The sequence below is a fragment of the Sebastes umbrosus genome, chromosome 15 (genome assembly GCF_015220745.1).
Source record: "Sebastes umbrosus isolate fSebUmb1 chromosome 15, fSebUmb1.pri, whole genome shotgun sequence".
Lineage (NCBI taxonomy): Eukaryota > Metazoa > Chordata > Actinopteri > Perciformes > Sebastidae > Sebastes > Sebastes umbrosus.
Genome location: NC_051283.1, coordinates 29,754,263 through 29,767,175, shown reverse-complemented (window position 1 = coordinate 29,767,175; position 12,913 = coordinate 29,754,263). Strand labels below are relative to the sequence as shown.

General features: G+C 44.0%; 1 protein-coding gene across 2 annotated transcripts in view; it reads right to left on the bottom strand.

Annotated features, from left to right (window-relative positions):
* LOC119503688 (F-actin-uncapping protein LRRC16A) overlaps positions 1 to 12,913 on the bottom strand; it is a 33,487-nt gene that overhangs the window by 6,074 nt on the left and 14,500 nt on the right. For both annotated transcript variants that reach the window (XM_037795578.1, XM_037795577.1), the window contains exons 4-33: positions 10,301 to 10,360; positions 9,859 to 9,983; positions 9,468 to 9,565; positions 9,307 to 9,377; positions 9,043 to 9,116; positions 7,920 to 7,995; positions 7,566 to 7,654; positions 7,216 to 7,310; positions 6,925 to 7,011; positions 6,730 to 6,833; positions 6,499 to 6,576; positions 6,289 to 6,365; positions 5,947 to 6,051; positions 5,316 to 5,385; positions 5,148 to 5,229; positions 4,967 to 5,066; positions 4,813 to 4,867; positions 4,527 to 4,699; positions 4,293 to 4,361; positions 4,075 to 4,168; positions 3,846 to 3,944; positions 3,585 to 3,713; positions 3,276 to 3,398; positions 2,955 to 3,130; positions 2,762 to 2,849; positions 2,508 to 2,675; positions 2,325 to 2,391; positions 1,928 to 2,184; positions 1,380 to 1,495; positions 546 to 1,050 (exon numbers count right to left, since the gene is read on the bottom strand). In XM_037795578.1, coding sequence (XP_037651506.1) covers positions 546 to 1,050; positions 1,380 to 1,495; positions 1,928 to 2,184; positions 2,325 to 2,391; positions 2,508 to 2,675; positions 2,762 to 2,849; positions 2,955 to 3,130; positions 3,276 to 3,398; positions 3,585 to 3,713; positions 3,846 to 3,944; positions 4,075 to 4,168; positions 4,293 to 4,361; positions 4,527 to 4,699; positions 4,813 to 4,867; positions 4,967 to 5,066; positions 5,148 to 5,229; positions 5,316 to 5,385; positions 5,947 to 6,051; positions 6,289 to 6,365; positions 6,499 to 6,576; positions 6,730 to 6,833; positions 6,925 to 7,011; positions 7,216 to 7,310; positions 7,566 to 7,654; positions 7,920 to 7,995; positions 9,043 to 9,116; positions 9,307 to 9,377; positions 9,468 to 9,565; positions 9,859 to 9,983; positions 10,301 to 10,360 — 3,510 coding nt within the window. The remainder of the gene's footprint in view (positions 1 to 545; positions 1,051 to 1,379; positions 1,496 to 1,927; positions 2,185 to 2,324; positions 2,392 to 2,507; positions 2,676 to 2,761; positions 2,850 to 2,954; positions 3,131 to 3,275; positions 3,399 to 3,584; positions 3,714 to 3,845; positions 3,945 to 4,074; positions 4,169 to 4,292; positions 4,362 to 4,526; positions 4,700 to 4,812; positions 4,868 to 4,966; positions 5,067 to 5,147; positions 5,230 to 5,315; positions 5,386 to 5,946; positions 6,052 to 6,288; positions 6,366 to 6,498; positions 6,577 to 6,729; positions 6,834 to 6,924; positions 7,012 to 7,215; positions 7,311 to 7,565; positions 7,655 to 7,919; positions 7,996 to 9,042; positions 9,117 to 9,306; positions 9,378 to 9,467; positions 9,566 to 9,858; positions 9,984 to 10,300; positions 10,361 to 12,913) is intronic.

Below are 12,913 nucleotides of genomic sequence, written 5' to 3'. Positions count from 1 at the left end.
TCCAAAAACTCCACTGCTGTACGGTGGACAACATTAAAATGTTAAATCACATTTTGGTCACAGAACACCCATACGAGTGTGTGGAAATGAAAATTGGATTTTTGCATTTTCATTTTCATTTTTACTCAGATAAAACTTTACATATGTGGAAAATGATAATGCTATTGTTAAATTACTTTTTCCTTTTCAAGACTATTGTTTTAATGGGACTATTTATTTTTAAAGTGTTGGCTAGTAACTATAAAACTTGAATTGATGTGATTTCCTATCAGTCAGTCCTTATCAATTTTTCCATGTATGAATAGCAGCAGAAGTGCTAACCTTCACAACAACGTATGATGAATCAGCGGTTTCATTATATGAAATATAAAGGTTGAGCTGAACGTTTCATCCCTGGTTAACACCCAGTTTTTAGCGGTTGCCATGGGAACTGACAGTGTCAGGAAAAACAGCAACATAAGCTAGCCAGACTACTGGTACCAATATAATGTCTTGATGATGGTATTAAATGCTGTTATAAATGTTGACCCATGAGCTCCACCCACCTTCTTTACAGCCATTCTCTCCTGTCTGGCCTTCATCTCAGCCAGCAGGTCCATGCCCATCACAGGGACCCCAATATGGCGGGGAATGTGGGGGTTCTCCTTCTTCTCCACGTTCTCCTTATTCTCCACATTCTCCTTCTCCTCATCCTTCTCCTCCTCAGCAGGTTCAGCGGCGGTCGGAGAGGCCTCCATCTCAGAATCCGTGTGGTCCGAGGATTGAGCCCTGTGGAGCTCCTGATGGGGCTCCACCACAGCGCCAGGGTTTCTCGCGGGCGGGGTTGGGAACGTCGGCGTCGGTTCCTCAGCCACTGGGCTAATAGTGGGAGGCGGGGAAGCAGGGGTGGAGGAGGCAGGGTGGGGTGGGGTGATGGAGGCGGCTCCGTGGCTCTTCTCTGAGCGGGACGTCCGGGATTTGATGAGGTTAAAGAAACCGCTCTTCCTGGAGTCGCGTTTCTTATCTGCTGCGTCCGGCGTGCTGGGGGACGGACCTCTCACAGAGGGAAGTCTAAAGATGATTAAAAATAATAAGTATTATCGTTATAACAATAAATATTCTTTAGTCAGCCTTACAAGCCAATAAAATCTCACACATTGTGAGAAAGAGTCTGGTTACTTTTTATGCAAATGACACACAACTGTACTTTTGATCAGACTGATTCTGGGAGATTATCTATTTTACAGAGTTGTCTTTAACACAAATCATCAAATGATAAATGATGATAAAAACTCAGAAGACTGTGAAGAAATTCTGTGTTTTTTGTTGTTGTTGTGTGCACGTCAACATCTTAAAATTTTTTAGAAAACATTAGTTTCAGTTTGAAGCTGGACTCTCACTTGAAGCTGAGTTTAATGACTTTCTTGTAGAAGAAGTCATCCAGGCCCTCGTCCAGCTTTCCCATGATGCTGTTCTGCTCTCCCTCTTGTGGCGCCGAGCTGCCGTTGGCCCTCCGCTGAACAGAGGCACAGACAGAGAGATTAGACTCAATTACATTTGATCTTCACTCTAGCTTTAAAACTGAGACCGCTACAACCTATAAATCGTAATTTGCGTCAAAGAAATTAGTGGCATTAAAACGAATATGCGTTAACGCGTTTGCGTTGACAGCCCTCGTTAATAGGCCAAACATGAAAAAATGAAAAGCACTGCAATACAACCTAATGACCAATAAACACTGACATACTTTTCACAATAAATTAAACAATAATTCAGTTTCTATTAGCTATATCATGACTATTTATGTTAGATAAGTCACAATGTGAATATGAATAAATAAATGATAAATCTGTGCTTGTGCTAGTACTGAAGAAAAGACAACACTAAACAAAAACAATGATGGCTGATCACTGATAATTTGGGGATCGCTCCCTGAGGGAAACCGTACAGGTGGTCGGCTGGGTTTCGTCCTCTTCTTGGGTTTTGGCCTGAGTTTGGTGTGATGCTCCAGCAACTTGTGCTCCATGGGTGGCAGCTCAGGCAGGCAGACAAGCTTTGTGTCCAGTGGAGTCGGGGGAGGAGGAAGGTCTCCGTAGTAGGCTGACATTCTGTCCAACGGCTGAGGAGGAGGAGGAGGAGGAAGAGGGGGGTCCACAACATGGATGGGAACCTCCTCCAGAGCCTTGTCCAGGTCAAACTCCATCTCTGGTGGTCAATCAGAAGGAAAAAGTTAACAGTTAACTAGAAGTGCACTCGGAGAGCACAGACCTCCGCCAAGGCAGGTTTTATGTACGTCGCTGCTCAGGTGCCACCTGAAGTAACTTTATAACACGTTGGTCACTCACCAAACGCCACAGAGACGGGGCGCAGCATCCGGACCAGAATACTCTTCCTCTTGGATTTAGGAGTCATCTAAAGAGCAAGAACAGGTTTTTATTTAGATTTTTTGAAGAAGTACAATATAATAATAGTATCTTATATGCAGTGACTGGTGTAAAAGAGTTTGTGTGGTTTTGTGTTTTTCTTACAAAGCAAGTGTCCATGTCCTCCAGCTTATGTTTCTGGTCCAGCCCATGGTCTGGTTTCTGTCCCTGGTTGTGTTTCTCAGGCTGCAGAACCATCTCATCCAGAACCTCCGTCTCCAACGGGGGCTCGGGATGCAGCAGAGGATGACTCTTCCTGATCACATGGTCGCCCTGGAGACGGAAGGAGGACGCAGGGAGGGATGAGTGGACAGAAAAACGGACAAAAAGAAAGACAGACAGACAGAGAGGACACTAACCAGAGTGTGCTGTGATCTGGACAGAGAGTCCAGGATCTCATCCACGATACGATCAGAGAGAAACGACGCCATGCTCAGCTTCACCTCACTGTTTCACACAGAAAAAACAAAAATCACATTTAGTTTTTAAATCTCCATCTGACCAACTTGAAATGTTACACAACTGTCCAAACACACACGCAGCAGATCAGACCTGATCTTGTTGATGATGTCGACCCCGGACTGCTCCAGCAGCGTGGTGGTGATGAAGCTGCGGGGAACGGTCATCCTCCCTGCTTCGGCCTTCAGCAGCTCCTGGCGAAGGCTGCTCCTCTTCATCACATGAGGACACAGACCCTCAGCAGTGTCCACCATGGACACCAGCATCGTCTGCGGAGGAGGACGAGTTAGTACAGTTTAAACTTCACTCTGCATTCCAGTTTGAATCTAAGTTGTTTAGAAAATCACACGCAAAAGATTACATCCAACAATGTTTGCACTGGTTAGTGTCAAGGTTTTAACAGCAGCTCAGTACCTGCAGCTGTTCGTCCATCACCCGGGCCACCTCTCCAGCCATTGACTCCAGTTTGTCCTGAATGGCTCCAACACACGCTCCGCTGGACCCCACACTCTTCAGGTGGTACAGGTTGGGGAGCAGCTGGAGGGACGAGTGAGATACACAGATAATGGGAAAAAGAGCAAGAGCGTTCTTTATTCAAGGTATTTTCGTTTTTCTTTTTTCTTGCCGTGCCGGGCAAGAAGAAGGTGTGTTTTTAATGTGTCAAGAGATTCAGTCAGCTAATGGACGTTGGTGGATTGAGGTGTTAAACACATGTCTTCTTACTGTCTTGGAGTTCCTGGCGTCTCTGATGAAGTTCTCTGCCACCTTCATGTCGTCCTGGACCGAGTTGGTCTCTGTGAACCTCAGAGAGTTCAGGTGGTCCTGTACCCTCACACACATCGTGTCCATCATCTGAGTCACGGAGAGGTTAGAGATCAGCCAGTGAGCAGTAACATGTTTATTAAATCAAAGGCCTGCTAGTGTGTGTGTGTGTGTGTGTGTGTGTGTGTGTGTGTGTGTGTGTGTGTTTGTGTGTGTGCGTGCCTGTTGCGTGGTGGTGGTGACTATTCCCTGCTGCAGCCTGTACGCCTGCTCCTGCAGGTATTTACGCGTCTCGTGGTTCCTCAGCAGGTACTGCTCCATCTGCACCACAAAACACAGGAAAAACTCAAATTCAACTCTCAAAATGACAGAATGTCATTAATGTGATATCAGATTTAAATACAATACAGTAGAAGCTATTGAGTACCCTTTATAATAAAGAGAAACCAACCTTTAGTAAGGCATCCTCCGTCTTCTCTGGGCTCGCCTTCAGTGCCTGAGCAGCATCCACGATGGGAATGGGCATGAAACGAATGGTGTAGTTCCTGATGGGGAGGCAAAATAGTACATTAATATGACTTACTCCATAATACAGAGGCAGGGCGGGGCGTAGAGCATGCAACAACACCGTCTCTGACATGTTACCTTGACAGACTGCTTCATACTTACTTCTCCAAAGCAGCAGCGAGGTCCTGTAGACCCTGAGGGCTGACGTTGTTCCTGTCCCACACTATCGTCCTGCAGACACAAACCGAGGAGATGAAAAGAAAAAAACAACACAAACAAACAAAAACACAAAAACCTCATTTGTCTCAGATTCAGACAGACATCACTTTCTAGAAAGTTCTGGGTGTTGAAGTTGTAACAGTTTTCTAACAGTAACGACCTTGTTTCCTCGCTCACCTGAGTTTGGTGTTGATCTGCAGGGCTTTGGCCAGCATCTTGGCCCCCATGTCTCCCATGGCGTTCCCACTGATGTCCAGCTTGGTCAGAGAGGTGTTGCTGCCAAGAGCGTTGAGGACGATGGAGAGGTCGGTCTTCAGCTTGGAGTCAGCCAGGGACAGCGAGATCAGCGGCTGCGGGGGAAACAAGTTTACAGGCAGGTTGTCCAAAGTGTCTAATGAATGTTTCAGCATAAAACAGATGCTTGTATGTTAAGGAACAGAGGTAACAGAAACGTTTCACTCACTGATTCCTCCTCTTGAATCATGTGAACCAGGTTGTCCAGGACCTGAGACACATTTCTGGAGATAAATGGTATTATTTAATTATTTATTAATTATTTAATACATTAAACAATCCAGCTGGAATGTATTTCTTTTTTAGAAAGCGCTGTCACCCACTTGGACTTGATGTTGTTGAAGTTTTTTCCCAGTGAGAGGTGTCTGATGGAGCGGTTCTTGGCCAGCCAGACCAGCAGGGTGGTCAGATCCATGTCCAGACCTGAGACATGAACAGGACGCGGTCAAAGTCGTCGATACGGCAACCATCGTAAAAACATTTAAAAATGTAAAATGTCCTCACCGTTGTCAGAAATGTCCAGACTGGTGATGTTGGGAATCTCAGCCACACAACCCTCCAGGATCTGGGAGCCTCCTGAACGCAGCTGAGAGGAAAAAGTCACATCTCAGTACACTTGTACTTTAATGTTTCAGCTCATTTACTAAACAATGTGTTGAGGTTCAGTTTTACCTCACAGCAGCTGAGATCCAGAGACACGTCACTGAGGTTTGGGTTGCAGCCGAGCCCCAACAACAACGCTCTGCAGACAGAAAAGATCGACGACTCGTCAGGCGGTCAGTTTAACAGCAGCTTACAGAGAACAGTGGCATTGCTTCAAGGAATACATCACCCCTTAAAATGATCACTTGTATATCAATTACTGCGTGTGACCTTGAATTCTTGAAGAAAACTTTTCTCTCATGTCTCCACGGTGAACGGGGAATCCGAAAACGGAGTAAATCCTTGATTAATTGAAGTAAAATGGAAAAACAGCAACACTATATCAATAATCCGTTTACTAACTCTCACACAACTGGTGCAGTATAATCCAAGTCTCATTTATCCAGTCGTATGCTCACTACTTCCCAAAAGCATGCATCTTTGCTAAAACCTCACAATTTAAAACACTTCCCCCACTATCGTCTCATGCACGGACTCGCAGCGTGCATGAGATGATCTGTTCACTGTGGAGGAATGCGAGAAAAAACGTATTCTTCAAGACTTCAAGGTAACACGGGGTGAGTAATTGAAAATGAAACTCTTTCTCTGATTCTGTTATGGAGTACAGGAAGTGAGCTGGTTTCAGTGGGTATTTTCTTACTTGAGAGCCTCCAGAGGCAGCCGGGTCCCCGACAGACTGACCGAGCTCAGAGCCTGAGCGCTGCTGAAGAACTGCTTAAAGGACGAAGGGATCTCTTTAATCTTCCTGTGTGGATGAGAGGAGTAGACGTATTAAAGTCGACACTCTAGAGCGCAGAAATACATTCAGAACGACTACTGAACATCTTAAACTGGTAGTTGAGTTAAATGTACATTTCAACCATATTTAATAATGGCATCTGTTTGAATGTTGAAGTAATCTGCCAGTCCAAAGTTAGAGATGATGTAGTCTGTAATATAAATTATGTTATCTGCTGTTAGAAAGATGAGTTTAATATCTGACCTGTGAGAGAAGACTGACTTTGGCATGTTGAGGACGGAGAGGTGCTTCAAAGATCCTCTGAGCAGAGACGCACACACCTAAAAAACACAAACCTTTTAGTTCCTTGAAAAGTAGTTCCAGGGACTAAAAGCTCTGGAAACTTTTGGTGGGAACCCGGCTAAAGACTTAAAAGTTTGTATAAGTGTTCATGTGTGTATGAGCTGCTTTTACCTGCTCCAGAGAGCAGTCACTGTTGGACAGATCCAGAGTCTCCAGGCAGTTTGGGTGACTCAGGAAGCTGTGCAGGTTCTGAGCAGAAAAAAAAAAACACATTAGAAATCTACACATCAGTGCTGTAATCAGAAAACCTCAGATCTCCAAGCTGAAGGTCAAGAACTTTAATAAACTGTTAAACTGTGGGGTTGTTGGATGTGACAGAAGGAGAGGAGGGCGGCTGCGTACCGGCAGGTCGTCGCCTCTGAGCGAGTTCCCCGACAGATCGAGGTGTGTGAGGGCAACGGCGACTGCCGGGTTGGCACAGAGAGCCTGACAGAGGCTGTTCACACCTGCAAGAAACGACAAAACATACTGCAGTCTCCTGAAACAATCATTCAGGACAATAATGAAGTATTACTACATTTTTTCTGTTCTGTTCACCTTTAGGAGACATGGAGGTCTTGGAGAGGTTCAGGTGCTTTAGGCCCATGGGAAGTTTGGCAAGTTGAGCACTCAGAGCAGAAACACCTGCGGAAAGTAACACACATCCAGACTTTATAGACTCCAATATGGCCACCAGAGGGCACAAGACTTCATCTGAGTATTATATATATATCAGTCTGTATATGCCTTATCATGAAGGGGATCTCCTCTGTATCTATTTTAACGACATATATACGACCCATATTTGCATATCAAAACTCGTGTGTGTGTGTGTGCACACGTTTTAACCTTTGTCCTCCAGCGAGTTGTTGCTCAGGTTGAGTGTGTGCAGCGTGGAGGCGGGGTTGTGTGACAGAGCGCTCGCCAGTTTCTGAGCAAAATCACTGAAGAGGAGAAAAAACAAAACGACACATCAGTGACCCGGTTTAAGAGAGTATGTGGTGTTGTCAGACTTGATGACCTCTGACCTTTCATCACACACAATCAATAAGCTAACAAACATATCTCTGATATCCTGAATGGACTTTGTGTCCTGATCACAAACGGTTTATTTACTCTTATTTGACAAAGTGTTAGGACTCAGATTATAAATATGGTATTAGGGCACCGATCATCGGTTCTATTATTTGACCTCTGACCTTCTAAGTCCAGCGTTGTCCAGCACCAGCTCTTCCAGCCGGCTGGACCGAGACACCACTCTGAAGATCTGGTCACACACATCTGTCGGCTGGAGGGAAGAAACACACACAAATACACACAAAGGCCTTTCAATTCATTTGACCTCGGTGAGATTTTCAAGAGGTAAAAACAGAATTAGTTTTAATATACACTATATTATATCGTCAGTGATTTTGGTTTCAGCGATTGGAACTCGTACATTCAGCAATTGATAATTTTTCCCGTCCCATCTGCCCATATCAAATGATCTCTACCGTCTTCTCATTTGTTTTTTTTATTTTTTTAAATGAATAACATGTTTGTATGAGTGTTACCAGTTTATAGTCTTTGGCGGAGAGTTTAGTGAACCACTGGTTGTACTCCAGAGCTGCGATTATTGCCACCAGATCCCTGCAGGGAAAAAAGACAAACACAAACAACTATTAAATAAAGCTTACAGATATAGCTGTCACGGAGAGATAATGAGAATAAACTCCATTTATATATTTTTTATATTTTAAAGATTTTATGGGGGCTTTTTGCCGGGGATGCATCGATCCAAATTTTTCAGTCCCGATAGCGATACCTGGGCTTTGGGTATCGGCCGATGCCGAGTACTGATCCGATACCAGTGGTTAATTAATAAGCCGTATGCCTCACTGTGTGGAAGTGACAGAGATAATTCTTTTATGTGTAAGACAACATCTGGCTTAAACATTGCTTTCCTAACTTTGTAAAACAAATATATACATAAATATGCATTTAATGAATTGTTATTTATTATTAAAATAATTAATCGTACACCAGCAACTTCAAAACATCTAATAAAACATCTTCAAAATTAACAGTAATTATAATTCAGATGTTTTAATGCTGCAACAAATTGGTCAAAACTTAAACAGGAATTAAAATTCCAGTATATAATGTATATAGTATATAAACATAGAATTTAATTTAATAGATCGGCCCCGTTGTCACCGATATCCAGTCCAGCTAATTGAGTTGGTGTCGGCCCAAATATCAGATCCGGTATTGGTATTGGCGCATCCCTAGTTTTTGCCTTTATTGGATAGTGATGGTGATAGTCAAGAAAGGGGGAGAGAGAGGGGACGACATGCAGCAAAGGGCCGCGGGTCAGACCCGAACCCGGGCCACCGCGGCAAGGGCCCATCCCCAGCACATGGGGGCGCCCGCTCCACCTGGCGAGCCACCAAGGCGCCCTTTTACTGTAGATTTTTTTCAGAAACTGTCACTAAGTGATGTCCAAAAAACTAATAAACAAATAAAAGCAATAAAAAACACAAAACAAAGTTGATTAAAAATCATAAATAAAATGTATTGTTGGTAAAAAAAAAAAAAAAAAAAAATGACACATTCAAAAAACACCTTCAAAATCATAATCAGGGTCACACCATCTTTACATGATGAGCTCAAGGTGCTGAGCAGTGAACCACCGACCTGTTCTCCAGGTGAATGAAGTCCTGCAGGTTGAGCTCTCTGGTGTCCTGAGTGAGATAGATGGTGTCCACATCCTGGAGGAGGTGAAGATGAGAGAAAGAACTTCATGAGGGTGTGTTCAGGTACAAAATACTAAACTCAGACGCAGCAGAACACAAAAAAAGCAGAGGAAGATAAGGTACAACTTGGCGGTAACAAAATCTTACTAGTAAAAAAAACAGGAAACAGAACAAAGTATATGAAGATGACAAAAACAGCACCGACCCATTGGACCTCCTCTCTGTACGGCAGACCCAGGTAATCACACACACACCAGTACTGATGAGAAAACCCGCCTGCAAAGAGTCAAGACAACAATATTTAACACCTGAATACATTTTAAACACTCGACTGGATGTGTTCTTCACATGTTGAGGCTGAGTTACCGCAGGGTCCCAGATCTGCTGAGCCCTGTTCGCCCCAGATGGCCTGGAGGGACGCCGTCCTCTCTGCAGGCTTCAGACTCAACTTCTTCATCACCTTTCTTCCTTACAGAGAGAGGGAGAGGAAGAGGAAGAGGGATGAAGAAAAAAGAGTGATATGATCTACATTTCAGGAGATAAAGAGAGAAGAGAAGCAGGGACTCAGTGTCCAGGAAGCCCAGTATTCACTATTTCAAAAGTATTTTCATTTAGTCATTATCTTTAACTTGACATATGATTTTTAGTGTTTAAAAAGTGTAAACAGTTTGAGTTCTCCTTCCTGTCCAACCCTCTGGGAGCCCCTGGAGTGCTCCCTGTCTCCTTCCTCTTACTCGAGCTTTAGCGTGGTACCTACACAGGTGAGGATCCGGCGGGGCAGATCCGGTGCAGACAGCTGCCGATGTGAGTGATCACCTCGTCCACTTCTTCCACCGAGCCCAGCCGGAGGCTCAACGGGCCGCGCTCATACTCCAACACCAGCTGCAGGGGGTGACACACACAAAGCAACGGGACGTGTAATGACTCGAAATGCTGCAGAGGTGATAAAATGCATCCATGATCTGGTTTCCATGAAATAGACGGAGCAGATGAGTGCAGTTGAAACCAACTATCCTTATTGATTCGACCTGTTTTGAAATAATTTAGCCAATAAATGTTCAATATCACTCCTTCCTTATCCTTCCTGAAACATGGACAGTGTTGAAAGACATCAGTTTATCTGTGTGTGCGGTCCAGGTGTGGTCAGGTGTGTTAAATGTCATGCACAATAAGCGTTGCATCATTGTGTCTATGTGTACCTGAGTGGGCTTGTTGCTGGTGATTCCCTGGATATCCAGGTAGCTGAAGGAGTGCTCAACCTAAAATAAGAAGAGGAGACAGATTATGAAATTCAGCAGTTAATATAACAAGTTAATCTTTTATTTCAACATCTTAATCATAGTGGCATTACCAGGGAAACATGTTGAGTTTTGGGAAAACACACAAACAGAATCATCACAGATGGAAAGTTATGTGTCCCAAAGGAGAACAATGTGAACACTTCTCAGGAAAAAAAATGAAACTGGTTAATTTGGCTCTTCCTGAGAACCGGAGGATTTTCCCAGGAAACGTTTATCGGGCACAGAACCGATATATGTAGATCAAATCTTTCATTAACTGGACACAGAGAGATTTCAGGTGATGTACACACACTCTTAGCCGTATTGGCGTTTAATGAATGTAAGCAGCTTATGTTCCATAAAGACGTTAAACAATGTGGGAACTCTTTTTTTCCCACAAGGACTAAAATATCCACCTGTCACTCATATGTGGAGCTTTTGAGCCACAAGTTTGCCTTTATTTTACAGATTAAATCACATCTGATCGGCCACAATATCTAATGTACTATACAGTATATCCAAGCATCCGTGGACACATACTTTTGTGTTCATTTGTCCTGGCTTGGGTTCCCTAGCTCCAGTGAAGGGACAGCTTAATGCTACAGGATACAGAGTGTTTTAAAGGTGCAGTGTGTTGTAGGATTTGGAAGCATCTCGTTGTGAGGTTGCAGATTGCAACCAGCTGAAACTTCTCCCGTGTGCCAAGCGTGTGGGAGAACTACGGGGGGCGACTCGAAAACGTGAATATCTGGATAAGTAAAACTGTCAGCACCAGGTAGAGAACTTGCTCTGGATGAAGGGAAGGCTGAAGCATGAAGAGAGAAAGGACGGACCCGCCGCTCTATGTGTGTTTATTTGTCCTTCATTGTTGTTGTTGTTGTTGTTCAGGACTTGCACATGTAAGATGTGATGGTTGGTCTTTCCGATATTTGTGCTCTCCGCGACCAGAGAAAAACACCAAATGGGCAACGCTTAGCGCAGAACCATAACGCAGTCACCCTGCTGGCATTAGCAGCATTGTGTAAATATGCGGCGCTCCCATTGCAAAGAATTCAATAAAGAAAAATGTGAACATAGCAGTTGTGGCGGTTGCCTGCAGTTAGCTTGCCAATAGCGCAGTATTTCAATATTGCGGTTATTGCGACAGCCCTAGACCACGTTGATTTGTTCAGACTTGTTCGCGCTGCCACTACGCTTCAAGTGGTAGCGTCACAATGTATTGCTCATGTGTAGAACGCATCCTCTCTAAGCGGACAGTAAACAAAACTACTACAGCGTTACCGCCAGTGCATTACAAGCCCGGCGGGGAGTCATCTCCACCGGGCATTGAGGAATTATGTATTTTTAAGATGTTTTTAGATGTTTTAGGCAAGTAGCAAACTCCTTAAAGGAATAACTAAGCATAGGTTGTGTACTTAACGTTAGCGAGTGGCGGTGTGCAGTCGAGAGAAGGCGAAGGAGCGTGTGTGACGTACTATAGTGACGGTGAGATGAAGTCAACCTAACTAGCTGTGAGAGCGTAGCAGTGTGTACAGTTTAGGCTGTCATCGGTGAATAAATGCTACAACTCCTCTAGACACAAGCCAAGTTCCCGTGTCTTGTAGGATTTTTCCATGCATGACTCGGCTCGTCAGTCGAGCACGGCAGGGATTTGTGGGTGTGTGTAACCACAGCTGTGACTAGTGGTCAAAGGAGCCGTTGTAAAATGGTGATAAACGCATTTCGTGTCCCCCGTTATTTTGTTTAAAATCTTTTATTATGAAGCAGCAAAATTAGGAAATGTTGGGTTTTCCTCTGCAGTAACTTAACACGACTTCTATGCAGCTGAAATTGAACCCACCCACCCACCGCCAACGCCGTATGGGAGTATAACCGAGGCTTGAGTCAGACCTTATCTCCAAACATCAGTGTTGGACCTAAAGCTCTTGAGGCTAAAAGGGAGCAAATCTCTGCAGCTGTGCAGGTTCAACATCTGGTGGAAAAACTGAAGAGCGAAAGAGGCTGTTATAGCAGCAGATTAATGATCATGGTTTTGGATTGAGGTGCTCGGAAGTCCACACACTTCTGGCCATGTTGTGTATCAAGGAAACCTACAGTATGTAACTTTTGGTTACACACCTGCGTGCATTGAAATGAATAAACAAGCATCTCATCTCCTTTCTAAAGCTATATCTCAAAGAAGCTCTAAAGAAGCTAGCTCAGCAGACTCTCGTCAAGCTCCAACTTGTTTTTAGTTTTGTGGTAGAGATGAGAGCTGAAGACAAGACAGTTCACTGTGTCACAATGAACTTCATTTGGAAACACGTCTTCCTTAACCGAGTTGAATGATTTACATGTTATAATGAAATCTGTCCAATGCTCCTCCACGACAGACAAAGGTTGTGAGCAGAGCTGTGATGCCAGTCAGTGCAGGCTGAATCCTTTTTATTAAATGAATCAGAAACAGAGATGTGAAGCTGGATATTAGGACAACAAAGAAGTTGAATTAAAAACCCAGGAGACAGGAATTAAAAAGCACAGAGACAATAGGAA